Source organism: Lontra canadensis, unplaced genomic scaffold (genome assembly GCF_010015895.1).
Source record: "Lontra canadensis isolate GAN:19392208 unplaced genomic scaffold, GSC_riverotter_1.0 scaffold117, whole genome shotgun sequence".
NCBI lineage: Eukaryota > Metazoa > Chordata > Mammalia > Carnivora > Mustelidae > Lontra > Lontra canadensis.
The window spans coordinates 1,823,533-1,848,695 of record NW_022631111.1 but is presented as its reverse complement, the minus strand read 5'-3'; the positions used below and the strand labels follow the sequence as shown (position 1 = coordinate 1,848,695).

Here is a 25,163-nt window from a genome sequence, read left to right as displayed (position 1 = left end):
AGTCATTTACTCAGTCACCCTACATGTCATTGTTGTTTGGTCTTTCAGTATGCCCTTAAAAAAAAAAAAAATCACATAAGTAGGCCTTATTGTTATTTTATATAGACATGGCTTGTTTAGATTTATCTTCACGGTTACTATTTCTTTGTTTACCATTCCTTCTTGTTTTTTGGCTTCCCCTGGGACCACTTTCCTTCTATCTGAAGTATACTTTTTAGAAGTTCTTTAGATAAGAACTATTGGTAAACTCTCTAATTTTTGCATATCTGAAATGTCTTTATTTTGCCTTCTTTCTTAAAGATCAGTTCTGCTAGATTTACAATTCTAAGTTGGGAATTATTTCCTCTCTGCACTTTCAAGATGTCAGATCACTATTTTCTGATTTCCAATGATTTGTTAAGTTTGTTACAATTGTGAAATGATTTTGAGCTTCCTAGTGTGTCTAGGTGTGGTTTCATTTTTCAGATTTGCTTTCCTGCTCAGAGGTATACATTGTACTTTCTGCTTTTCCAGAGTCTAGTATTTTCTACCATTTGAGTTCCACTTACTTGTATGTTAAACTTTTTCATTTTAACCTCTATTTTATATTTTCTGGCCATTTGTCTCCTTTTTTTTTTTTTTTTTTTTTTTTTGCATTCTGGGTAATTTCTTCAGCTCCATTTCAAAATTCACTAATTTTCTCCAGTCAGCTATTAAATCCATCAAAATAGGTTTGTTTCCAACAATCTCTCATTTCTGAATTTTCTATTTTTCATCATACCTGATCCTTTCATTGTGCCTTATTTCTTACTTATTTTTGTGACTCTATTTTTTAATCATTTAGTATATCATCATTTTCTATTTGATAATTCTGTTCTTTGAAGTCTTTGGGCATTGTGTTTCTGCTGACTCTCACTTGTGGCTCGTTGATCTTAGATACTGAGCTCCCAACTTGGTTGGTCTGAATTGAGGCAGAAGGACTTAAATTTGCCTCTGCCAGGAGCCAGGGACAGCGTTGTCTAGTTTATTCGTATGTGTATGCATGTCCCCATTTATTTTCTGCCCTAGTGTTTGTTTTACCTCCTGAGAGCTTAGTGGTACATTAAAAAGTCTATCTTTCATCCAGGAACTAGTTGCTTTGTAGCATGAAGACTCCTCTGGAAGTGAAAACCTTAAATGAATTCTCTAGTTAGGGAACAGTTTTAACTGTTGGATAAATTAGATTTTTATGAGTAGGCTCTGCATATGATAGAAATTATAGAAATAAGCTAGGTTTCTGGTCTGGTAAATGAAATCAACACTCAGTAAACAAGGGGTTGATTATTCACTTGATGGGAGGATTGGCATAGAGGCTTTTGGTTGCTAAGTGCATCAAAAGTTCCATTTGTGGGGGCACCTGGATAGCTCAGTGGGCTAAGCCTCTGCCTTCAGCTCAGGTCATGATCTCAGGGCCCTGGGATCAAGCCCCACATTGGGCCCTCTCCTTGGCAGGGAGACTGCTTCTCCCTCTCTCTCTGCCTGCCTCTATCCCTACTTGTGATCTCTCTCTGTCAAATAAATAAATAAAATCTTAAAACAACAACAACAACAACAACTTCCATTTGTGACTGTCCATTTCTCAACAGAGAAAACAAAAATGAATCTAAAGCATTTTGAGTAACTATCAGAGGTCAAACTGAGTAAGATAAAGTACCTGGAATCATTACAGAAATTGGTGGGGAAAATAGAATTTACCTAAGCAAAAACTCCACTTTGCTCCTCAAACAAAATTAGTACGTTTCACCTTAGACAAAAAGAATGTTATAAACAACTTGTTTGTTTCTTTTCATTTTGGCTAACCCTATCAACGTTCCCTGGACAGCTCCTTTTGGACTTTCTCCAACGATTATTTGCAACCTTTTCCTCCCTCTTCAGCCATCAGAGTCAAGTCTTCCCTCATGGTTACACTTAGCAGATGCCTCTGACTTTTTTTTTTTTTACAAAGGATACAGACATCATCAGAAGAGAACTTCTACACCTTGCATCACCAAAGTAAATCCTCCACCCATTGGCACCTATCCTTTTCTCCTAATTTAATGTAATTAATTAATTTTGGGGGGGGGCAGCAGGAGGGGTAGAGAGAGAATCCCAAGCAGGCTCCACGCCCAGCACCCCAGCACAGAGCCCAATGTGGGGCTCCATCTCACAACCCTGAGATCACGATCTCGCTGAAATCAAGAGTCGGACCTCAACTAACTGAGCCACCCATGCGCCTTTCTCCTAATATTAAAAGACAAGCCACTCCTCCACTCCTCACCGAAGCCAGCATCTCTTTACACATCCTCTGGGACTTTGATCCCCACTCTCTCTCTTTCTCTCAACTTCAACTACTCCTGTTCATCTTGTTCTTTTCCAAGAACACCTAAAACATGTTCAGGTTAAAACAATGGGAAAAAAAACCCACAAAAACAACCAACTCTCCTTCTTCTACCCCCCTATTTCTCCCCAGTTACCAATCCTCTCTTTCTCCCACTTCATAGCCAGATCTCAGATGAGTTGTCCACTGCTCTCCATTTCCGTACTGGAGTTCCGTACTGGAGTCCTCCAGTACTCCACTGACATTCTTACTGTAAAGTTCCCATATTTCCAAATCCAGTGGACATCTGTTGGTCTTCACCTACTGCTACTTTACTTCTCTGCCTCATTGAACACTTCAGACATTCAGGGCACACTTGTACATGCACACACACTCATACACTTCTTTAGATCTTATTTAATGTCAGTTATAAAGAAGACTGATAATGTTGAGTATCACTGTATTTCTCTTAAAACCAATTACTGGGGGCACATGGGTGGCTCAGTTGTTAAGCGTCTGCCTTCAGCTCAGGTCATGATCATCGAGCCCCGCATCGGGCTCCCGACTCAGTGGGAAGCCTGCTTCTCCCTCTCCTGCTGTGTCTCCCTCTGCCAAATAAATAAGATTTTCAAAAAATAATAATAAAACAAATCACTATTCATTATTAGTGTTGTATATGTTAGTGTAAATTATTTCTCCTTTATATTGCAATTAAGACCTTCTTGATTAAGAAAGTATATGCATAGGTGGGTTCCATTTCTAAATTTCATTTTAGGTGAGTAAAAAGGATTTTCAAATCATCTATTAGCAAAAGTTGGTGCTGTCCTGGTGGGACTGAGAGTTTCTGCTCTACTTTCCTCTTTATAAAGAGAGCAGGGCAGTGACCCAGTAGAAGCTAGTGTCTGCACTTCCAAGGGCCCATGTCACTGCTTTCGAAAAAGACGCAGCTTGTCAAATAGCTGAGTGATGAATCTTCCCTGAAACTTTTATGGGTTATTTTGGTTGCTCCTTAGTTCTGGTGTGAACCACCTTAATAATGGACATAATGGACATTCTTTCATCACTTTTTTTTTTCCCTTAAGATTTTATTTCTTTGACTGAGAAAGACCCAGAAAGAGAGGGAACACAAGCAGGGAAGTGGGAGAGGGCGAAGCAGGCTCCCCGCTGAGCAGGGAGCCTGATGCGGGGCTTGATCCCAGGACCCTGGGATCATGACCTCAGCTGAAGCTCAGATGCTCAAAGACTGAACCACCCAGGCGCCCTTCATCACTTCTTTTAAAGCTTAACTCTCTCAGGATCATGTGTGGGAGGACACGGAGTTGAAAAACAAAACTCCAAGCATGAGATGTAGTGAACTTGTTTTCTGACCATGGTTCTTTTCTTTGGAAGGCTCTTTTCATGGGCTCAAGGCCGTCTTTTGGTTATTGTTCCCAAGAAACGGTTTTTAGCCACTAGACTGCTTTGTGCACATGGGTTTCTTTTTCCTTTTTGCCCCTATCCAGTAAGACAGCTCTGCTTTAGTGGAAAAGCTTGGCTACCTAATAGGTCGGCGTCCTGCCTTTCAGAGATGGGGGGCTGTGACCACATCTGCAGTGTGCACAGGCCTGTCTTTCTAGGGAGCTGACATCCTGGGGAGGGTTAACAGGGCAGCCATGCAGCCCAGCAGGGACAAAGGAAGCCATGTAAGCCCTTGTTACTTAAGAGTGTCTGAGGATCAACGTCACCTGGGAGTTTATTAGAAATGCATAGGCTAAGCCTCGCCCCAGATCAGTGACTCAGAGCCTGTGTTGGAACACGGTCCTTACTGAGACTCCAGGTGCACATTCTAGTTTGAAAAACACCACTGCTCTAACCTATTCAAAGCCGCAGCCTTCCGACGGACCGCAGCACAGACACTGCTTCCTCCAGGAAGCCTTCCCCGGACTCCCCCAGCTTTGGCTTGAGTGTTCTTTCATACACACAGTGGATGCCCCCCACCCTCGCCACATTGTCACCTGGATCTCATCCGGCCTTCCTTGCCTGTTGCTGTAGGTATGCATACCTGTCCTTCCCCAGAGGTGAGCTCTAGCCCAATCATTCTGTGCTCGCCTTGCCTATTGCCTGACTCAGAACAAGGACCAATCGGAAGGCTCATGGAGCCTGTGAATGAATGAGTGAGCAAGTGATGAGTAGGACAGAAATAAAAGCCTGAAATTCACAGAAGGTTAGGTGTTTATTTTTTGCTGCTGCTTAGACAAGCTCTACAAGGTCAACACAAAATACACAGACTATTTCAATGGCATGGATTTTAAACGTCAACCTCAGACCACGGCATTTAGGATTTCTGGAGCACATTGGTTCAGGCACTTTTGTGCCCAGAGGCACATAGAGTTTACCAGGGTGAAAGGGGGTGACTCGCTCTCATGGGGATGCTGTTGCCAGCTGCCTGGTGAGGTAAGGAAGAGCAGCAGACACCAGATCGAGCCCAAGTGCCTAGAGCACCCTGCCTTTCATGAGTTGATTGTCCAGCTGGTGGGTGGCCAGGTCCTCTACTACACCTGTTCCCTCCTGCCACCCACCTTGGAACCAGTTCCTTCCCCTGGGAGCACCTGCGGCAGAAGGTGGGCAGGGGAAAGGGGAGGAAGCATACTGGATTTTGCTGAAGGTCAGCATCTTTGGTATAAGGAAATTCTCTGGGGCCCAGGGAGGGTTAGAGAAGGCAGGCAGCCAATACAGACTGGGGTTGAGATCCCTGGTGGATCCCGGGTGCCCCTGTTCTCCCTGCTTCCCACCAGCAGGAAATGGATGGGCCCTGTTTGTGAAGCAAATGTTGGAACCTGTGCTTCGCCTGCCTCCTTTTCAGCGAGCCTCTCCGAGGACCAGGGCCCATTTGGAAGACAAGTTTCTGCCGCTCAGCCTTGAAGCAGCAGATGGAAAACATCTGCAGGAAGCAGACAGCTTCGCCTGCACTGCCTTCCCTCCATCAGTCACTGGCCTAATGAGAGATCCTTGCACTTGGCTTTTTTCCCCCCCCCTTTTCACTAAAGGATGCTTACGTGCTCTACAGACATGAAGAGCTCATGAAGCCTCCCTGGGGGGGGGGGGGGCTCTTCTTGCAGCATGGTCTTGTCAGCCTTTGCTGGCTCAACTCTCTGTTCCTGAAATCCCCTCTGGCCCAGAAGACCTGAGACATAAGCATGACCAGCATTCCCCATTCAGAGCAGAATTCAGCATTTGCCTCACTTGTATCTTCCATTGGGACTTCATCCCCTCTATGTTCAAAGCTGCTTTTTTTGTGGAGGTGACAAGATCATCCTGGTTCTAGAGGCAGGGGCGGGGGTGGGGGTGGGGGGAGGAGGGCTCGGCTAAAAACAGCTGTTTCGCCACAGGGGACATAAAAGCGGTTTTGGTAGGAACGAGCAAGAGATGGCATGGGATTTGAGGCCACATGTCCCATGACCCTGTCTGTGGTGCAGCCTCTTGTGCTTTGGAGCAGAAGCACTTCAAGTCTGTAGCTTTGGTAGAAAAGACCCTCCCGATGATTTTGACCCGCCTGGGGTTGGTGGGGGGGTAGGTGGGTCCCATCGCCCACGTTCTCCCTGTTTCCCTGGAGCAGTGGTGAACTTGGAGCCAGTCTGGTTTTCTGGCAGGTTCTTTCCCCACCAGCAGAAGACATCTGACAAGGTCCCCAATGTTTTTTCCACAGGCCCAAGCCAGTGGAGACAATCAATCATCAGTCCTTCATGCCCTGGGTGGGGCCCAGGAAAGCCTCAGCTGGGATACCCAGCGCTGTCTGCCTTGTTTTCCCCTCCCCCTCCAGCTGACTTCCAGAGGGCCTGCTCTGGGCCTTCCTAAGAGATATCCAAACTAATGATCTGAAAGGTGAGAAGGCACAGTGGTTTAAAGAACGGTCATCAGCAACTAAAAGGAGGGAAAGAAATTACACTTGTTCTCAAGATGGTTCATTAGTGGCTCCCAAACGGAGGTGACTTCACACTCCCACAAGAGATCAATGTACTTCCACTGTTGGGGACGTAGGACTTCCAGGGAAAAAAACTCTCCCCAGCTCACGGAGGACAAGGGAGATCAGCTTGGGCCCCGTCCCCCACCCCCTCCTACCTGGCAAAGGAGCCCTCAACAGTTGGCTCCAGGGTCCAGCCAGCAGGCTCACCCCCCAGTCTGACCCCCCAGGGGCTCCTGCCTGACCTCTGGCTGCTGCCCAAGGTGAATGAGGGAGGAGGCCAGCCCCTGCTCTGCCTGCTGGGTCTCAACTCTTTAGCCCTGTGCACTGAATCGGCTCCAGGTTGAGCTTTTATCTGCCCCCTTAGAGCCCCAGCTCTGCAAAAGCCTTGGGGAAAGCAGCAAAAAGGGAGTGGGGACACAAACGGATCGAATCCACCAAGGTACAAGCCTCTCACTGCCCTTTTTCACTGCAAAGAGGGTGTGTCCGTCTCTGCAGAGATCCCAACAGGCTGTTCTACATCTGGCACTGGCTTTTTAAATCTACAAGTTGAAATCTCAAGAGACTCAACTTTTTAACTAAGTGAGTATAAATGCAAATCCCGTTATATATATGACATCTACACGAACACCTATGTCACACCCGCGTGTGTGCCCTTCTGAGTATTATACTGTGTACATTAGGGTCCCAGGAATTCAGACCTCCAACCACCGCTCTGCGCCCAATTTCACCATACCGCACCATCCAGAAAAGCAGCCCTGACAGGCCCAGGGGTACTGTCTGGCCCGCGTCTGGTTTCTGGGGCCGGAGGCAGGCACCTCACACGTGGCTCGTCTTCTGGGCCAAGGTGTGGTCCATTGGCAGAGTAAACTTGACGCCACCATCCTTCTCCCAGCCCCGCCGGATTCTGGAGAGCTTGCGGCGGAAGCAGGGGAGCAGGAAGAGGCCTTTGGCCAAGATCACGACGCAGGGCACCAGCAGCGTGAGCGTGAACGTGGGAGGCAGGTAGAACTTGTAATGGCTGTCTTCGAAGGCGCGAGTCCAGCCATAGGTGAGTGTGTGCAGGGTGCTCAGCACCAGGGCCACAAAGCCCAGAGTGGACTGCGGGAGAAAGGAAAGCTGGGGTTAGGGACAGGCTGGTGACACGTGGTGATTCCTCCAAGCGCTTGTCTCCCTGCCTGGCCAAAGGAGAGGAAGGAGGGCTGCTTTGGTAGTTGAGACTGTGGGATCGGATCCCAGCTCCGTCACTCCCTCTGTGCAGGACCTTAGCACTACCTAAACTCTTAGAGCCTCAGTTTCCCCAGCAGAAAAATGAAAATAATGTCTCTATCCTGCAGGTGTGTGAGGATCGAGGGAATCATGAGGATCTGATAAAAGTGATGCTGCTTTTCCCCAAACTGTGTTATTTGTCTGGTGACTGCCAGGGGAAGGAGACTTGAGATGGAATGAAGTTCAACGATGTTTAAAAAAAATTTTACAAGTTTTATGCATAGTTTCATGTACACTAGAGTCACAGGTGTCTGCCAGCAGACCAAAGCCAGAATTTCACCAATCATATTTGGCCTAAGATGAGGCCAGATAAAATAGTGGATTGGTTTCAAGTTGATTGGAACCTGAACACAAAGTAACAAGCATACTCCGTGTGTGGATTTGGCACCATGAGTGAGGGCGGCTTGAAGTCTGCGGGCCAGGCGACCTGACACCATCTGGGAAGCCTGGCTTTAGAGCATCATGTAAATGCTCTTGGTGGGGGCTGGTCCCCAACCCACCCACACCTTGACTCATCAACACCTCAGATGGAAACCCCACCAGGTTCCTCTCTTGCCTGGAATGGAGTGGATACTGTGCGGAGACCGAGACCATCACAAACCCAAACGGAAGCGGTTTACACCATCTTGCTGGGAAGGCGAGCGTGCCAGCCCTTGATCCTCAGGCGGGCTTCTGTGTACCCACCCACTCCAGCCAAGGCCTCTCTTCATCGCCGAGAGGGCTACACAGTCCTGACTTCCCATGGGAGCTGGGAAGTCTTGATCTATAGCTCTAGCCTGGGAATCTCTAGCAGTTTCTTGTGGACCACAAGCAAGGCATTCCAGAGTCTACTCCAATGACACTGACCCCTGGGCAAGACACTAACTGAGCCTCAGTGACAAGTCAGTGGTCCCCAGAGCTAAAGCTGGAGATGTGGGGGAAGCGCTGTCCAGATGGGCCAGGGATGATGGAGAGCATGGGGCACCCAAGAGGCGGGGCACAGAGGCACAGAGGAGAGGCACTGGGCGCATTGAGGAACCACAGAGAGATCTGGGGCAGGAGAGCCCTGTGTTTATTACATAAGGAATGAAAATAGCAGTGACTCATCAAGCCATGAACACGTATGCATTTTCTCCAAGGAGACGCCGGAAGGGTTCAACTGAAATGTGGCAGTATGACGGTACCTCGGGGTACTCTTCATAGGCTGGCTTGCAGCCTCCCACAGGGAAGCTACAGTTGGGCCTCCTGGATGTCCTTCCAGCCCTGCTTGTCAGCACCGATCCAGGGCTCGACTGAGAGACACGGTCTTGCTTGTGCTTCCCTTCAAGCACAGTGCTAAGTGGGTCTGATTCTGCTACCTGGCCTCATTCTCACTCCTCCCTTGCATGGGGGACGCCTTGCTTACCGCCACTCCAGTACAAACACCAGGATGGTCAACCTTGGTCCTTGGAAGAACACTGTTTGGAAGAAGTACCTGCAATACTTTTATGAAAAAAAACATTTTCTAATGGCTCTACACTCTACATTCATAGACAGGTTCCCAAGTACAGCATTTTTGACCACTAAAAAATACTAGGTGCTAAGAGATCCCCAGTTTCTGGCCTTCCTAGCCATCTCTGTGTTTTCTTTCTTGGCTTTTAATAACTTCGGAGATGTTTTTATCCCGTCTTTAATAATTTCCTGTTGGGAAGAGCCATAGTTGGCTCTGGGCTACTACCCACACAGTCAGGTCATATTAAAATGGTCAGCCCCCAAAATGAAGGCTCCCTGACTGGGAGTCACAACCAGACCCTTGTCACTTCCAGAGGACTCTATCAGGAATTTCAAATCTCCTCTCAACTTCTGACCCACACCAACTTTGTCTAAGTTCTGATCTATCGATATTGAAGACTGGGGTTAAGAAGGTCTCCAACACTGAGGAAAGATTCGGAATTAATATGCAGACTATATAGAGAACTCCCAAACTCAACAACAGAAAACCAAACACCCCAACTCGAAAACAGGTTAAGTACTTGAATAGAAATTTCTCCAGGGAAGTCCTATGGATGGCTAAGAAGCATGCGAAGAGATGCTCGACATCACTCATCCTCAGGGAACTGCAGGTCCAACCCACAGTGAGATGTTGCCTCATACCCATGAGGATGGCTATGGTCAAAAACCCCAGAAAACACGTGTTGAGAGGATGTGGAGAAATCAGAAGCCTTATGCACTATGAATGGGTGCAGCTGCTGTGCAAGGTGGGGGCAGGGGAAGAGGGGCTCCTCAATAAATTGAAAATACAATTATCACTCACTTCGGCACTCCGACTTCTCATGTACCCCCAAGGAATGGGAAGCAGCATCCTGAAGAGACATGTGGACACCCCATATTCCCAGTAGCCAAAACACGGAGGCAGCCCCAGTGCCCACCAGCAGAAGAATGGACAAGGGAAATGGGCTATTTCTAAACAGTGGAATACGAAGAGGTAGGCATTTCTGACACCTGGTGGGACATGAACGTACTTGAGAACCTGATGCTAAGCGAAATCAGCCCGGCATGAAAAAGACAAATACTGTAGGATTGCACTTATGTGAGGCGGTGAAGTCATAGAGACAAAGTGGAATGGTTGTCGCCCGGGGCTGGGGGAGTGGACAGTGGGGGTTAGTGATTCATGGGGACAGAGCATCAGTGTTGCAGGATGGGACGAGCTCTGGAGATGGGTGGTGGGGACAGCTGCGCCACAGTGGGGATGGACTTAGTATTGCTGAACTGTACACTTCATGGCTAAGAGAGTATACTTTGTGTTATGTTATTGTACTGTAATAAAAAGAAACTGAGAGGGGAGGAAAGGTCCCCAGCACTGACCATCAGGAATAAAACTTGAACAAGCTGGACAACCACCCTCATGCTCCTCAACTAGCTGCCGCCCAGCCGCCCGGCCCCAAACCCTTGCTCCCCTTACTCACATGGATTTACTGGGCTTTGCTCGGATGGCTGGGAAGCCTTTTACTCCTGAGTCTGAGACTGTGGTTTTCAAATCTGGCTTCATGGTAAAATCACGGGGACCTTGGGAAAAACAGGAATGCCCAAGCCTGCCCAGCAAATGCACTTGAGATTGGCTTGGGGTGGGGCTCCCGCATCATTAGCTTTTAGGAATTCAGCGACAATGCTCATGAGCAGTAAGGACTCAGAACAACTGGTTAAGAGACTCTCCTCACGGGAGCCTTTCCAGCGTCAGGGATGAGAAGCCCGTGTGTGTGCCCCCCTGCCCAGGCTACAGATTACGATGGACCTGATCCTATATATCCTTCCACAAAGATCCACTGAGCCCTTGATGGGCCCACATTCTGCACTTGGGGCTTCCCCAGATGCTGAAGCAACAAGAACCCACCCAGGCCGAGGGAGCGAGCCCTGGTGGTCCCCGGGGAGGCCTCAGTATTTCCCTTAGCGACATGTCCTGGAGCTCCAGGGTTTGACCCACGTGGACCACCATCCCTAGCCCCTAATTTGGAGGGATGGATTGTGCCAGACAATGTGGATGTGCGCTGGGAGGGCACCGAGATAGCGGCTCCCATTCCCACATCGCCATCCTTTTGCCATCCCAAATTCCACGGTGACAGATGGCAGGAAGCCCCAGCCTCGGGCTAATGGTCTACAGAGAGGGCTAACAGCCAAAGATCAGACAGTAACAAAGGGCCTTTGGACTTTGCAATCCCAATGGGACGCCTGGATGGTCCCAGTGAGTTCATTTTCCTAAAACACTCTCCTTGGAAACAATATGAAAATCCCACACTGCCCTGCCCCCAACCTCGACAACCCCTGCACTCACTAAGCTGAGGTCATTTACATTGTATGTAAGCTTGTTAGCAAAAAAGAAACAGCCAGGTTGCCAGTGTCTCTTGCTCCTGGTCAATTACTGTGGCATAGAGGGGCTGCGGACAGTCATTCATGAAGCTGGGGTCAGAGATGGTCTCTGTCATTGTATTAGGCAGGTGGCTGGCGTGGGCAAGGTCACGGGAAGTCCCTCTCACTCGGGGGCAGAACTGAGCTGCTAGAGCAGAACCCCGATGTCTCCGAGTGGCCCTGACCTGGCAATTCGGCAACCCGACAAGGCTTAACTGGCTAACTTTGAGCAGTCAGCACAGCCAGGACCAAACCAAAGCCATACAGCCATTAACCACAAACCCCCAGATTTAAACCTGGGGAACAGCCTCAGGAACAAAAGTATGAACAGAAGCACAAGTCACCACCACAGTGTCAACATGCTGTTTTGGTGGCTTTCAGCTCCCTAAATCGTCAGAGACCCAGGAGTCAGGCCAAGTGCATCGGGGAGCATGGGTCTCCATGGCCAGCGGTTCAACCGTGGTGACCCGAGGTGGTCGGGTGCGGCAGCGGGAGGAGACAGGGTCCAGGCAGCCGGCTTGGGACTGAAACCCGGAATCCAGTGGCTTCGAAACCTCAGCCCGCCACCCCAGCGGTTAGCACACACGTACACCTGTCACCCAAGGAGCTCACAACAACAGACTTCTCCGGCATCTGAGTCCTTAGGTCGGGGTGGGTCTGGGCAACTGTAATTCTCCAAAAGAGCCTTGTGACTTCAGACATGGAGATGGTGGCATGTAGTTAAGAATCACATTTTTCATTACTGTCCCGGACACAACCAGGTATACCACATACGTAAATACAACTACTAAATCAATATAATTGAAAAAAAAAAAACAAAACCTCTCCTTAAGACATGCAAAGCCTGCTGACATTTTTGTAACATTCTGTCCTATTTCATTTTTAAAAAAGCTGGCTGTGATCCACTGAATTCATTTCACGACCCACCAGTGAGTATCGACCACAGTTTGCAAACCCAGCCCTGGACCATTCTGATGTTCAGGGCGGGAGTCTCTTGGCCTCTTGTGAACTCAGACATTGGTAGCTTAGTCAGGGATAACGGAAATTTGGCCACACACCCTAAGAATGGTAGCAAGATGCTTTCTACTTTCTTCCACATGTTGTCTCTCACCACAGCTCTGCACCCATGAACACCTTACAGGTGAGGTGAGGTTCAGGGGGCGTTTGTCACCTGCCCATGATTCAAGAGCTGGGACAGGGGAAGGCAGAGCTGGACTCCAGGCCCTGGGTGCTAACCGTTCCTCCTCCCCATATTAGCACCCTCTGGAGACAGAGCATTTGTTTTCATGGACAGAATGTGGGCATCTGACTTTCCCAAGTAAAACCCTGCCTCTCTACCTATCTCCCGGCCTTGCAACCTGCCTCCCCTTGCAGTGGCCGAGGGACTAACATATTTACGTTTCAGCTCTTCAATGTGTGAAGTTGAGCACGGCCCGAGAGGTTCCAGCCCGCTTTTGCTAACAAAATCAAATCCTTGGGCTTTCTCCGGCAGCCAGAGCCCGGCTTGTAATCTACCGCTGCTTAGTGGGGCAACTTTTCGGTGAGGGGAGAGACCTGCAGTCTGTTTTAATTGCGGATAAACCATGCACTCCAGGATACTCCAAGCAGGAACAGGAAAATCCGAGATTTGGGTGTGCGACCCAAGGGGATTAACGGCAGATAAATAAAATTCTGTTTTTCCCCCATTGCTGCTGGCATGTGTCAGCCCGAGCATTCCTCCAGAGACCTTCGGAGATGAGCAAAGCCAGTGACGTTCAGAAACAGACATACTTCAAAGAAAACCCAAAAAAGCCCAAACAACCACAACTGTGTTTTGTTCTAGGGAATGTAAGCGTCACCAATCGGGAACAATTCATTTGGATTGCATAAGAGCACTGCACGGTCAATGTCCCTCTGTGAATCCTGTACTGTGTCCTCAACATACAGAGAAGAGAGATGTGACAGATTTGTGTTGATACTGGGGGTGGATATGAGCGCTGTTCTCTGCCCCAATCCAGTATCAATGACAGAATGTAGCATTAGTCAGCACCCCTCCACGGAGGGATGAGTTAATCCACCAACATTTGGGGGGCTGACCGAGTACTCCGTATAGAGAACAGTGGGGGAATGCCAAAGCAATATGAAAATGGTCCCTGTCCCAGTCATCCTTGTAACTGAAATGTGGCTGTGCTTGTCTTGTTCCCTATCACACCGGAGGCCTACCACGGGGCAGTCACCGCCCAATAAACACTTCCCGAAAGAACACCTGCAGAAAGGCCCCGAGCCCTTTAGCAGCATTTCCTAAACCGTGTCTGGTGGAATGCAGTCGCTGTTGTCTGAAAACCAGAAACAAAGCAAAAAGCCAAACCTGCAAAAGTGGGGGGAAGGAGAGTGTTCATGGTCAAAGAAGTCTGGTTAACAAGGTCGGTTTGTTGTAGATGTTACTAGAATCTTCGATGTCCCAAAAGCACACTGTGAATCTCTTAGGGAAGCAAATCTTTTCTCAAGTGTATTAGACTACAGGTCTCCTTTTCTCTGGGTGTGTCACAGGAATGGTGTCCTTTGGGACGTGCAGTTTTATCCCCTGTAAATGGGTGATCTTAATGCTCACCTCCTCTTGGGCCTAAAGGGGACAACAGAGTTGGTTGAAAGGAGGCTGCTGAGTGGTCAGCGAGCTCACTCACTGGCTCACTGACTCCTAGGCTAGACCAGTGAGATACACAATGACGGTGCATCATGGAATTTTGTTTGGAAAGATCAAGAACTGTAGGAACGGAGAATGTTTTAGTTCAGGGTTCACTGTTCTGTTGTCTAATCCTTTCACATGTCTACATCTGGCTTCCCCAGATGTCCCGAGGACGAGCTTGTCCTGTAGCCCCTTTATCAGGAGACGTCGGGGAGCCCTCAAGGCTTGGGAAGCCCCCGGTGTCTGTCAGAGCAGTCCTGTCGCACAGATTATAAAGCCAAGAGGGTTCACGGAGGGTCAGGGCCAAGGCCAAACGGGCTGACGCTCACCAGCACAGGCAGAACTGCTTTACCTGAACGAAGCTGAACTCCCTCCAGTTGAGCGAGTTTGCAATGGAGGGCAGTGATGTGACAGCCAGCAGGGACAGTGTACCAAGGGCCAGCACTCCCAGGGAGAGGTAGATCTCCATCCGCCAGACCTCTTCCTCGATCCACAGATGACTCTTGTTGGCCAAGACCTGACGTGGGTGGAGGAAATACCATGAGCACAGCGGCAGAGGTTCGTGCCCTGGGGTGAGGGCCAGAGGGTATTGTAGGGCTAGGGAAACACCGGAATGACTAACATTCCCACCATGTCCCACATGGGCCTGGTCCTGCTCTAAGTGCTTTTCAGGCATTAGCTCACCTAATCCTCAACCCCAGAGGTCGGGGGCACTGTTATCCCCACTTTACAGATGAGGGAAATGAAGCACGAGGATCAAGTAATTTTCCCAAGGTGACACACAGAGCTGTAGATGGCAGAGCCGGGGTGGGGACCCAGGCAGTCCAGGTCTTGGCTTTCTCAAATCTTCCTGGGGTCAGTCACCCAGTACAATCAGCCACGCAAACCACCAGCTTCCACTCAGGGCACACAAAAACACACAGAGACACTAAACCCCTCCGCGTTTCCTGACTCAAAGCCACCAGTTCCCGACTTCCCACTCAGTTCCCCATTTCCGCTGAGGAACAGAGTTTTGGCTCAACCATTGCCAGGCAACAGAGACTGACATCTATCACCAACACCAAGTCGTGAGTACTTACGGGGCACCTGCTGTGTGCTGAGCCCTGGGCTGTAGGGAGCCACGGTGCCTGGCCTCCCAGAGTGCTGGGAGTCCCCACTGAGCTAGGAGTAGACACAAATCAGGGAGCCCCTGAGGGCCTAGAGGTTTCTACTGCCCACCTCCCCACTCCCAGCCCAGCCGGCACTTCCTCGTACGGCACACACACTCAAGGAAGCTTTTATTAAGGTCTTTTCATTGGAACCGTCATTTGTCAACTAAACCAGGTAGCAGAGTTCCTGGAAATCAAGGTGTTCTCTGAGAAACCCCATGAAATGCTGGTACTTTCACTCTAGCAGCAGATCAAGGAACAGTATTTTCTATTCGGAAATGTGACTCTGCCTTAGCAGGCAGGTCTCTGCTGTGCAAAACAGAATGACTCATACAAGTTTGTGAGAAACTCTTTCAGCAGGGGAAAAAAAAATAAGCCAGGCCCAGTTACCAGATATAATATTAAAAATGAGTCCAGTGGGCTGAGCGAAATTGTTGAAAAGCTGATGACACAAAGCTTAAAGAAACTGAGAAAATGGGTACTTTTCCTGCAATTGAGAAACACGATGTCTTCAGTTCTGTTTTTGGGGGAGGCTGGCTTGTGTCGGTGTCCTTAAGCCACAAAAGGACCAAGGAGTCTGGGGACTCTGGTTCATATCCTGACCGCAAGTCCAATGTGACTGTGGGCAGCCCCAGGCTGGAAGAGGTGATGTCCACAGTCCCGATCCCATTAACTGGGCTTGTGTACCAAGCACGCCTTGGCATTCGCGGGAGGGCTCTGACCGACACTGCCCTGCACAGGGCGGAGAGGTCTCCTGCGTAACGCAGCTCCAAGTCTTACTCACCCCTTCATGGTGTTGACAACTGCCACTAAGTAAGTCATCTCACTGCAAATTGTTTGTTCTTCCGATAGACTTCATTAGTCATTCCTCTCTGCGTTTCAGTAAGATCAGGCAGTTAATGTCACAAGTCAGAGTCTGGATGACTACACTCACATACCACACTTGCTTGCAAAATGTCTTGGTTTTTGTTTTTGTTTTTTTTTCCTCTAATAATTTCCACTCTGCAATGCCTCCGGGAAGCAGTGGGGTGAGGTGGGCAGGCGAGCAATGGGTGGCAAGGGACCTGCGTGAGGATCTGCACCCTGGCTGCCTTCAACAGCCTGTGGGGTTCTTGCCACCTGGCCGGACCACTGTGCTGGGCTCAGGGCTCTCTGGTGCTCAGGGTCACCCACGGCTACCTGGAATGTCTATTCAGCAGCTCTACATTCCCCTGGTAATTCCCCCGTGTTCACAGCTAGTCCAGCTGGCCACCTTAAGAATGACAAGGATAGTGGTTGCCAATAGGAGACAGAATAGCTCCGTTCACATGTAGGATTTCCTTTCCCTGTGGGTTGCAGGCTCCGGCCTGAAGAACCCAGGAGCAGCAGGACCAGCTTGAGCTGGTCAGTGGCATGAGCCCCTCTCCTTGTCCCAAAGGTGGTGAGAGCGTGGTGCTGACCCCCAGCCTAGCCCAGAGAAAGTGGACACAGGATGTGGAAAGGGTGGCCTTTGGTAATGAACAATGAATGGCTTTAGTCCCGAGACTGAGTGCCATGCCAACGCTGCCACAAGGGGGCAGTCACGAGACCCTGGGCAGTCCCTTCCCTGGCTAATTGCACCACAGCCTCTTTCTGGCTGTTATCACAGAGGAAGAAAAGGACGATGTTTGTGCAGCGAGTCCCATATGACTGGCACACAGTAGGTGATTAGCACAATAAATGGCTGATGCTTTTTTTTTTTTTAAAGATTTTATTTGTTTGACAGAGAGAGAGAGAGAGACAGAGACAGACCGCAGGAACATAAGCAGGGGAAGTGGGAGATGGAAAGCAGGCTTCCTACCGAGCAGGGAACTCGATGTGGGGCTCGATCCCAGGACAATGGGATCATGACCTGAGCCGAAGGCAGACGCTTAACTGGCTATTGTTTTTAACAGCAGCTAGAAGTTAGACTAGTTCTTGCCCTAAGCTCTACATGTCCTCCTCCTAAGAGATACCGGGTATTGGGTTCACGGTGGCTAATTTAACAGCCGCTCCATGAACTTCCATTGGGAATCTCTCAGGAGCCATGGACTTCAGGGGTGGAAGATGCAGTCACGGAATGGAACGGGGGCAGAAGACAGACCTATCAATGAGGGATTATGAAGAGGTGCATAATAAACATCATGGAAGTGTGGACAAAATACAGCAGTCGGTATGGGGAGTGGGCGAGACAGGCTGGAGGAGCTTAACAGAAGCAGGGTTGACAAGGGAAATACAGGGGGCCCCTGGATGGCTCAGTCGTAAAGCATCTGCCTTCGGCTCAGCTCATGATCCCAGGATCCCGGGGTCCTGGGATCGAGCCCCACATCGGGATCCCTGCTCAGCAGGGAGACAGCTTCTTTCTCTCCCCAATTTGTGCTCTCTCTCTCAAATCAATAAATAAAGATCTTTAATAAAGAGAAATACAAGTTTGTCAGACAGGGTGTCCCAGGGTGGGGGTTCCGGGCCAGGAGGAATGAGCTGTGGCCAGTCAGTGGGCAACACGGGACCTGAGTGTCACAGGACCAGCGGTGGGGGCGGGGGGAGAACGCCACTGCACTGTGAAGGGTTTCTCATTACCCTGAGGACTGTGGGGGATCACTGAACTGCTTCACAACAGGGACAAGGTAAGATGCAAATTTTAGATTCTCCAACCGCCTGAAGGAGGGTGGTGGTAAGCGGTCGGAGAAAACAGTGTGTGGGTTAATCGTTTTCTTTGATTTTTGTTTTTGATCTTTGATTTTGATCTTGAAAAGCATTTCTAGGGAGCCACACAAGCAAATCAGAAAGCCCTGTGCAAATATTAGGTATTGTAAGGTGGTCTACTGTCGATGAACACAGTCTCAGGGACTGTGGCTAGGATACCACTCTGTTTCCAAATCTGCAGACTCAGGGGATTGAAGGGAACCGTGGAGAGTTTCCTGTGCCCAGGCTAACGGTCCCTTTCCCTGCCAGGGTGGTGAGTGTTGGCTTCCCTGGAGGCCCTGTTGAGGATGGCCTGGGGGCAGGCAGGAGCCTGAGGTCAGGGCTGAATACCGAGCAGCTTCGGCCGCTCAGTCTCAGGCCACAGACTACCCAGCCTCTCCCCCAACTCTTCCAGGTTCCAACTGCTGGGCTGCCCTGCCCAGTGTTGGCCTCCTCCCCACTCCTTTCCTCTAACCCCTCCTCCTCCCCAACACTCTCACGTATGCCCTGGGTTTAGCCCCAGCTCCTTCCAGAACTCTGCAGGACAAGTGAAAGCCCGGTGCATGACAGGGCTTCACAGTCTCCAAGGGATGCTGTCCTGTGGGAGTGACGGTTGCCTGGCAACCTCCATGGTGGGGAGATGCGCCTGCAGCCCTACAGGGCTCGGCCCTCTGCGCTCTGGTTATTTGCAAACGGAGTTAAAACAACATCCAGTAGAGCCTTGGCAGGGGCGAGAATTAAGAGAATGGCCATCAGAGGGCGGATGGGAGAAGGGGGGCGCAAGGGTCTGCCTTGTGCTCTAGAGGGGAGGAGGAATTACCTTCTTCTCCACCCACTCCCTGAAACACCTGCCACCCAGATCTGCCACCTCCTGGGCAGCAGACATTGTGCCAATCCCCGAGAAGCCACCCAGAGCCTCCTGCTGAGCGGGCTGGCTCATTTTAGAAGAAAATATCATCAAAGAGCATCACAAACAGAAGCAGTGGGAGAGGCCTCACTCTGCAGTAGGGCCTTCAGGACAAACCAGGGGGGCTGTGACCTGCTGAAGGTCAAGGTCTCTGTTCTAGTTAGTGATGCTGGAGAGCAAGCGTTTAGGGCTCTGGCCTTCAGGCGTTTTCACCACCCTACTCCCACCGCAGAATCAGGACAGCAAGAGGCAAGCCGGGTCTTATGCCATTCTGCAGCCCCAGGGCCTGGCAGGGTTGGTGCTCAGGGAATGAATGAGTGAATGACCTAAGTTCTGGGATCATTTACTCAACTGTTCATTTGGACTTAGTTTCCCCAAATAAAGCAGTAAGGATCTAAGCAAGGATCTGAAGTCAAACGACTGGACCTGAATCCCAGCTCAGCCACTTTGTATGACTTTGGTCAAGTGACTTAACCTCTCTGTGCCTCCATTTGCTCACCTATAAAATAAGGGTAGCCTAGCACGTGCATTAGAGGAATGAGGGTTAAAAGAATTCCTGGGGAGTCCATGAAGCACTTAGGATGGTGCCTGGAATGCAGCATGTTCTTTTTCAAGGTTTGTGCCCTATTATTTTTCCCTTCTTCGCATTTCCAGTGGGCGTCTTGCTTCTTCGCCTGCAGTCTGGGGTTCTTCCTTTCTCTTGGGAAAGCCTCAGCCCACAGACGCAATGATGCCAGGTGTCCATGGGTAGGGAAGGATGGGGACACTTGGGAAACTACCAGCAGGGGAGCCCCAAGAGTGAATGGGGGGCTGAGGTCCATGGTCCTCTGGAAGCGGCCCAGACTTGCCTCCAGGTCCCGTTCTGGGAGGTTGCTGGGCTTCTGAGGGGATGGCTACATGCTGGGTCTACCTGAGGAGAGCCCTGTCTCCCACGCGAGAACAGGAACTGCAGGGGCCGCCTGGGCCGGAATGAGGGTCTCACTGGCAACTGGGCCAAACTCTAGTGGGTGACTAGTGTCCTGCAGTGGGAAGGACCCATGTGCCTGGCCAGGGACTAGAGGTAGCATTAGCACATGGTAGGGGAAAGAAAGGCAATGTTGCTTATAGACTGGAGCCTGGGACTCAGAATCAGGCCCTGTAAGCTTTGTAAACTGGGGGGATCACCAGGGGGCCCTTTTCTGTGGGTACAGGTGCCCGCTGGTGCTGCCTGTGTTGCTACCTGGCTTGGCCCTAGGCCCTCCATTCCCCAGGAATCCTGCTGGCAAAGAGCACCATAGGGTTTCCTAAATGAATGAATCATTAACACCTCTCCCCAGTCCCCCAACTCCCCAGCTTGCTTCTGTGGTCTTCCCCACCTCACCTGATGGCAACTGCCTCCATCCAGGTGCTCAGGCCAAAAACCCAGAGTCATCCTTGACCATCCCACATACCTTCTATTTCAAAATGCTGTGCACTTTGGCTTCAAAATTTGCCTTCAATACTTTCTTGCCCTCTGCTGCTCCCACCTTACTCCGGACCCCTGTGACTTCTCATCTGGGCTCCCATGCGGGCACCCAGTGGGTCTCCTGGCATGTGCCTTTGCCCCCTGCTGCCTGTTCTCCCCACAGCAGCCAGAACAGGCCAGCTAAAACATTAGGCAGAGAATCTCCCCTCCTCAAAACCCTTCCCTGGCTCCCTGTTTCACTCAGAGCCCAAGGCCAAAGCCCTTCCTCTGCCTTCAGGGCCTCCCCGGTCTGGCTTCAACTACTCAGGCCTAGCCCACCACCTTCGCTGGTCTCTTGGATGCTCCCACCGGAGAGCCTCTGCTCTGGTTGCTCCCTGGGCCAGCTGGCCGCTCTCAACCTCCTTCCTCCTCTGCTCACCTGTCACCACCTCAGCAAGGCCTCCCCTCTAACCTGCTTTAAGACAGTTCCACTACTCTCCCCTGCTTGGCTTTTCTCCTTAGCACCCAGGTCCTTCTGCGGAACCTCTGAAACTGTCCTGTGCCCATCCCCCCCACTGCTCCCAGCCTTGGGCTGCATCCCCCAGCGTCGACACCACCCCGCCTGGCTCACCAGTCCTCGGCATCTCGTGCAGCCGCCCCGGCAGGACCCCGCGGGCCGGGGGTGGGGTGGTGGCTGCACACGTAGGACGTACCTGTTTGATGGCAAGGTTGACCACCTCGTAGCGGTTGACGCGGCCCAGGGGCAGGCAGAAGCTGTAGAGCGCGTGCAGCGCGGCGCAGAAGAAACTCAGCAGGCCTATCTGCTTGCGGTGCTGCAGCCAGTGGTCCAGCCAGTCCGGGAAGCGGCGGTACTTGGTGCCACGGTGCAGCTGCAGGGTGGCCGCCAGCACGCCGGGCAGGTACACAAGGGACAGCAGCACATAGGCCACGCACGGCAGCGTCGTGTTGACCACGGACACGGGCAGCTTGTAGAACTTGCTCTTGCCATCCCGCACGTAGGGCTGCAGGACGTCCCGGACAAAGTTGTAGACGTAGAAGAAGATGAAGAGCCCCAGGGCCAGGAGGGCGGGCACCTTCCAACCTGGGAGAAGGCGCAGGGGCATGGCTTCCACCTCCCGGGCGGAGACCAGGGACCCCATGTCCACAGGCATGAAGCCCATGGCCTGCACCATCTCCGAGACCGCCCGCTTGGCTTCCGGGTGGTCACTGCAGATGGGCACCTGTGGCAGGAGGTAAGGGGAGAATCAGACGGGGTCACAGGCCACAGGGGCGAGCAGGGACTGGGGGGCAGTGTCTCCACACAGCTCCTCACTGAGCAGCAGAGGAAGTTGAGGCCACGGAGCCACAGCACAGAAGGTGGCTCTGACTCCCAGCCCAGGCTGTTCCCCCTGCCCCCTGTAGCCTCCTGGCCCCTGGTCCAGCATGACCACGATGCAAAGAGAGGACCCAGGGCTCACCCAACAATGAGGGTTTTTGTCCGGTTCAAGGCTATCGGCAACCACAAGCAACATGGCACCTGGGGAGCCCCCAGGAGCCCCTGGAGTAGGTACTTGGAGAACGGTGGCCTGCTCTGGGGCTCGCTCAGTAAATGGGCTTTGAATATGGCCCAGAATGTGCAGCCGTGGACGTAGCTCTGTCCCTCAGTCCATGAGTGTCCCCTTTGATGGTGTACCTCGGCCCCCATGGCCCTCAGCTAACACACAAGCCAGTCCCAGACTCATAGCCCATGGCTTCCCACTGTGAGCTCCGGTTGGTGTCCTTGGTTCTCTGAACACTGTGGGCCTTGCTCACACGGCTATGGTCCATCTGGTCCACCGACACAGACTCAGCACCTTCTATGCACTAGGCTTTACACATGTAGTCCTGCCGCTTTACCAAAAGCCTATAGGTCGGTACAGCCCCATTTTGCAAATGAGGAAACTAAGGTCCAGAAGCTTCATTACTCACCTCTGTACCTTTGCAGGTGGTCCCCACAGCCGGGGATATCCTCCCCGCTCCCCGTACCTGACCCCAGAAGTAGGACCAGGCCAAAGCTGACCTCAAAGTCTTCCTAGCCAGCTGCTCTGTTTCCTTCTAGGCCCTGCCTCCCAGTCCTCACACACTGTTCCTTGCCTGTCCACACATGGGAGTCCTATGGTGCAGGCTACACGCAAGGCCCTCCAGTCAGGGGCAGTGAGACCCTTGAGTGCTCTCCCACAGAGTGGCACAGAGTTGGGCACAGGAGGTATCTGGGCTGGACAAATTGGTGGAAGTTCTCACACATGTAGAGCCTGACATCCTTTCGGCATTAAAAACCACCTTGTCGGGGCGCCTGAGTGGCTCAGTCGTTAAGCATCTGCCTTTGGCTAAGGTTGTGATCCCAGGGTCCTGGGATTGAGCCCTACATTGGGCTCCCTGCTCAGCCGGAAGCCTGCTTCTCCCTCTCCCACTCCCCCTGCCTGTGTTTCCTCTCTCGCTGTCCCTCTCTCTGTGTCAAATAAATAAATAAAATCTTTAAAAATAAATAAATAAACACCACCCTGTCTTCATAGGAACCCCTCCTGCCAAGAACTGTATGCAGCTCTGGCCATTTCCTGGAGCCATTTTCCACCCCTCAGGGAAAAAAAATCCACTATTGACTATTCTGGAAAACTGACTCAGTTCTTGGAAGCCCTTGGAATTCGAGTGCTCAAGTTTGGGACCTGCCTGCTTCCTCGGGACCTGGCACATAAATGTGTTACTTTCCTCTTTCTAAGTCCGTTCTCATAGCAGAGTCTCTCTTCTTGACTCCAGATAGTAAAAAGAAAGCGTCTTCCACCTTGCCCCCGCCGGAAATTGAGTTACCATGGCAGAAAGGACATGGGTTTCAGATTCGTATGAACTGGGTTCACATCCCAGCTCTCCAGCGATGGGACCTGGTGTGCATAAGTTCATTAACATTTTCTGAGCCAGTTTCCCACTCTGTAAAATGGAACTCTACAGTGATGTGAGATAAGCCTGGCGTACTAAGGGGCCTCAACAAAAATTAGCCATTTATATTTATTGTTTTGATGGCTGGTATACCCCCCTCCCCCTCCAGCACCTACCTGTCTGTTCCCATCCCTTGGGCCAGACTGCAGGGTCCAGGCAGAGATGACATTGAAGGCCTTGACCACTGTGCATGTGGGGAAGAGGGAAGCCAGGTACTCTGCATTGGATTCACGGTGCTGGAGGTGCTCCTGCTCTGTGGGGTTGCTCACGTCCACGAGGATCTTGCCAGCCAGCTGGTCGCTGAGGCCACACAGCGAGGAGTAGTGCTCCCGGAACATGGCAACGAAGATGACGTCAGGGGAGTCCACTGCCTCCGCCTGGAAAGTCACTTGTGCCGCTGAGGGGAACAGCCCGGCTGTGCGTTTGGGGTTGCGGCTCCCCACCACCACACTAAAGCCAGAGCCCACCAGGCGTGTGACCAGGGAGCGGGCAAAGTCCCCGCTGCCCAGGATGCCCACTTTGGGGGCCTCACTGGGGGTCTCGGCAAGACTCCCATCACTGTCCACCAGGCGGCGGCTGATCAGTGGCTTATCCATCTCTCCTGACACTTGGGTGGCTGGAAAGAAAGCAGGACTTGATCAGCGGAGAGCTCCCAGACTGTCCTTCATACCACCTTCCTCTTACTTGTCCACTGTAACCACACGGTGGTCAAACATTCACCCAACAGACCTCCATGGGTGTTAACAGGTGCCGGTACCGGCTGAGCGAGGCCTTCCCCAGGAGGGCACAAACTCAGAAGAGTGGGAAGGACCTCTGCCTTCCACCCTCTTCCCACTGTCCTGAATTATTTCCTGGGGACAAACATGCAAATTTGCATAGTGCTGAGAAAGAAGTATATAGAACTTCCATATGAGGGTGCCTGGGGGGCTCAGTCGGTAAAGCATCTGCCTTTGCCTTGGGTCATGATCCCAAGGTCCTGGGATCACATCTGTGGTAGCCTCCCTGCTCAGCAGGAGTCTGCTTTTCCCTCTATCCCCTGCCCCCACTCATGATCTCTCTCTCTCTAAATAAATAAATAAAATCTTTTTTTTTTTTTTTAAGTAATGCTTGGGGCGCTGGGTGGCTCATTCAGTTAAGTGTCTGCTTTTGGCTCAGGTCGTGATCCCGGGGTCCTGGGATCCAGCCCTGCATTGGGCTCCCTGCTCAGCGGGAAGCCTGCTTCTCCCTCTCCCAAATCCCCCGAGTTCCCTCTCTTGCTGTGTCTCTCTCTCTCAAATAAAGAAAAAAAAAATCCTTAAAAAAATAAAAAATTGAAAAAAAGGAATGCTTAAAAAAAAACCCACCAACTTCCATGATGAATGCTATGCAGTGCCATACTTCTTTTCAGAGGAGTATGTGAGAGATGGATGGACAGTGTTACTGTCCAGGAGTGACCCCCACCTCACCACCGCTGGTTATTTTCTGATTACTAGGAAGAGTGACATGTCCCTGTCCTTGTTCACATTTTGCACTTTGGGAAGGCACCTCTGTGCTCTTCCTTGAGTAGATGATGAGCAGCTTGAAGGCAGGAACCTCATATTATTTGACTTTGGGTCTCACCATTTTTGTCCCAGGGCCTGGTACAGAGCTGGAGTTCAGTGTCAGCTGAGTGAACGAATGAACACTGACTTCTGCTCTCTCAGAGGTGGGCTGGAGTGGGATGTGACAGTGAGTGGGACCCTGAGATTGCGTGGGTGCCCTGGGATCTCTTTTACTGAGCCAGACACATGAGTGGCCATGGTGGAAAACCTGGGCTTGAGCCAGGAGCTCACAGTGAACTTGGGCAGGAAAAATTCTGCTGACCTTGCCACCAGCTTCAAACTGAAATTTGCCATTTCCTTCGAGCATGAACATAAGCAGCAGACCCCAACAGTGCTGGTGGTCAGTGCTGACCATATCCCAAGTTCTTCAAATACTATTTAAGAGTTCTTCAAATACTATTTAA

The 25,163-nt window shown here is 51.0% G+C and overlaps 1 protein-coding gene across 3 annotated transcripts in view; it reads right to left on the bottom strand.

Moving 5' to 3' along the window:
• Positions 1–6,769: 6,769 nt before the first annotated feature.
• STEAP3 (STEAP3 metalloreductase) overlaps positions 6,770–25,163 on the bottom strand; it is a 46,213-nt gene continuing 27,819 nt past the window's right edge. For all 3 annotated transcript variants that reach the window (XM_032840870.1, XM_032840872.1, XM_032840871.1), the window contains exons 2-5: positions 23,296–23,795; positions 20,923–21,450; positions 14,402–14,566; positions 6,770–7,355 (exon numbers count right to left, since the gene is read on the bottom strand). In XM_032840870.1, coding sequence (XP_032696761.1) covers positions 7,074–7,355; positions 14,402–14,566; positions 20,923–21,450; positions 23,296–23,795 — 1,475 coding nt within the window. In that variant the 3' untranslated portion in view covers positions 6,770–7,073. The remainder of the gene's footprint in view (positions 7,356–14,401; positions 14,567–20,922; positions 21,451–23,295; positions 23,796–25,163) is intronic.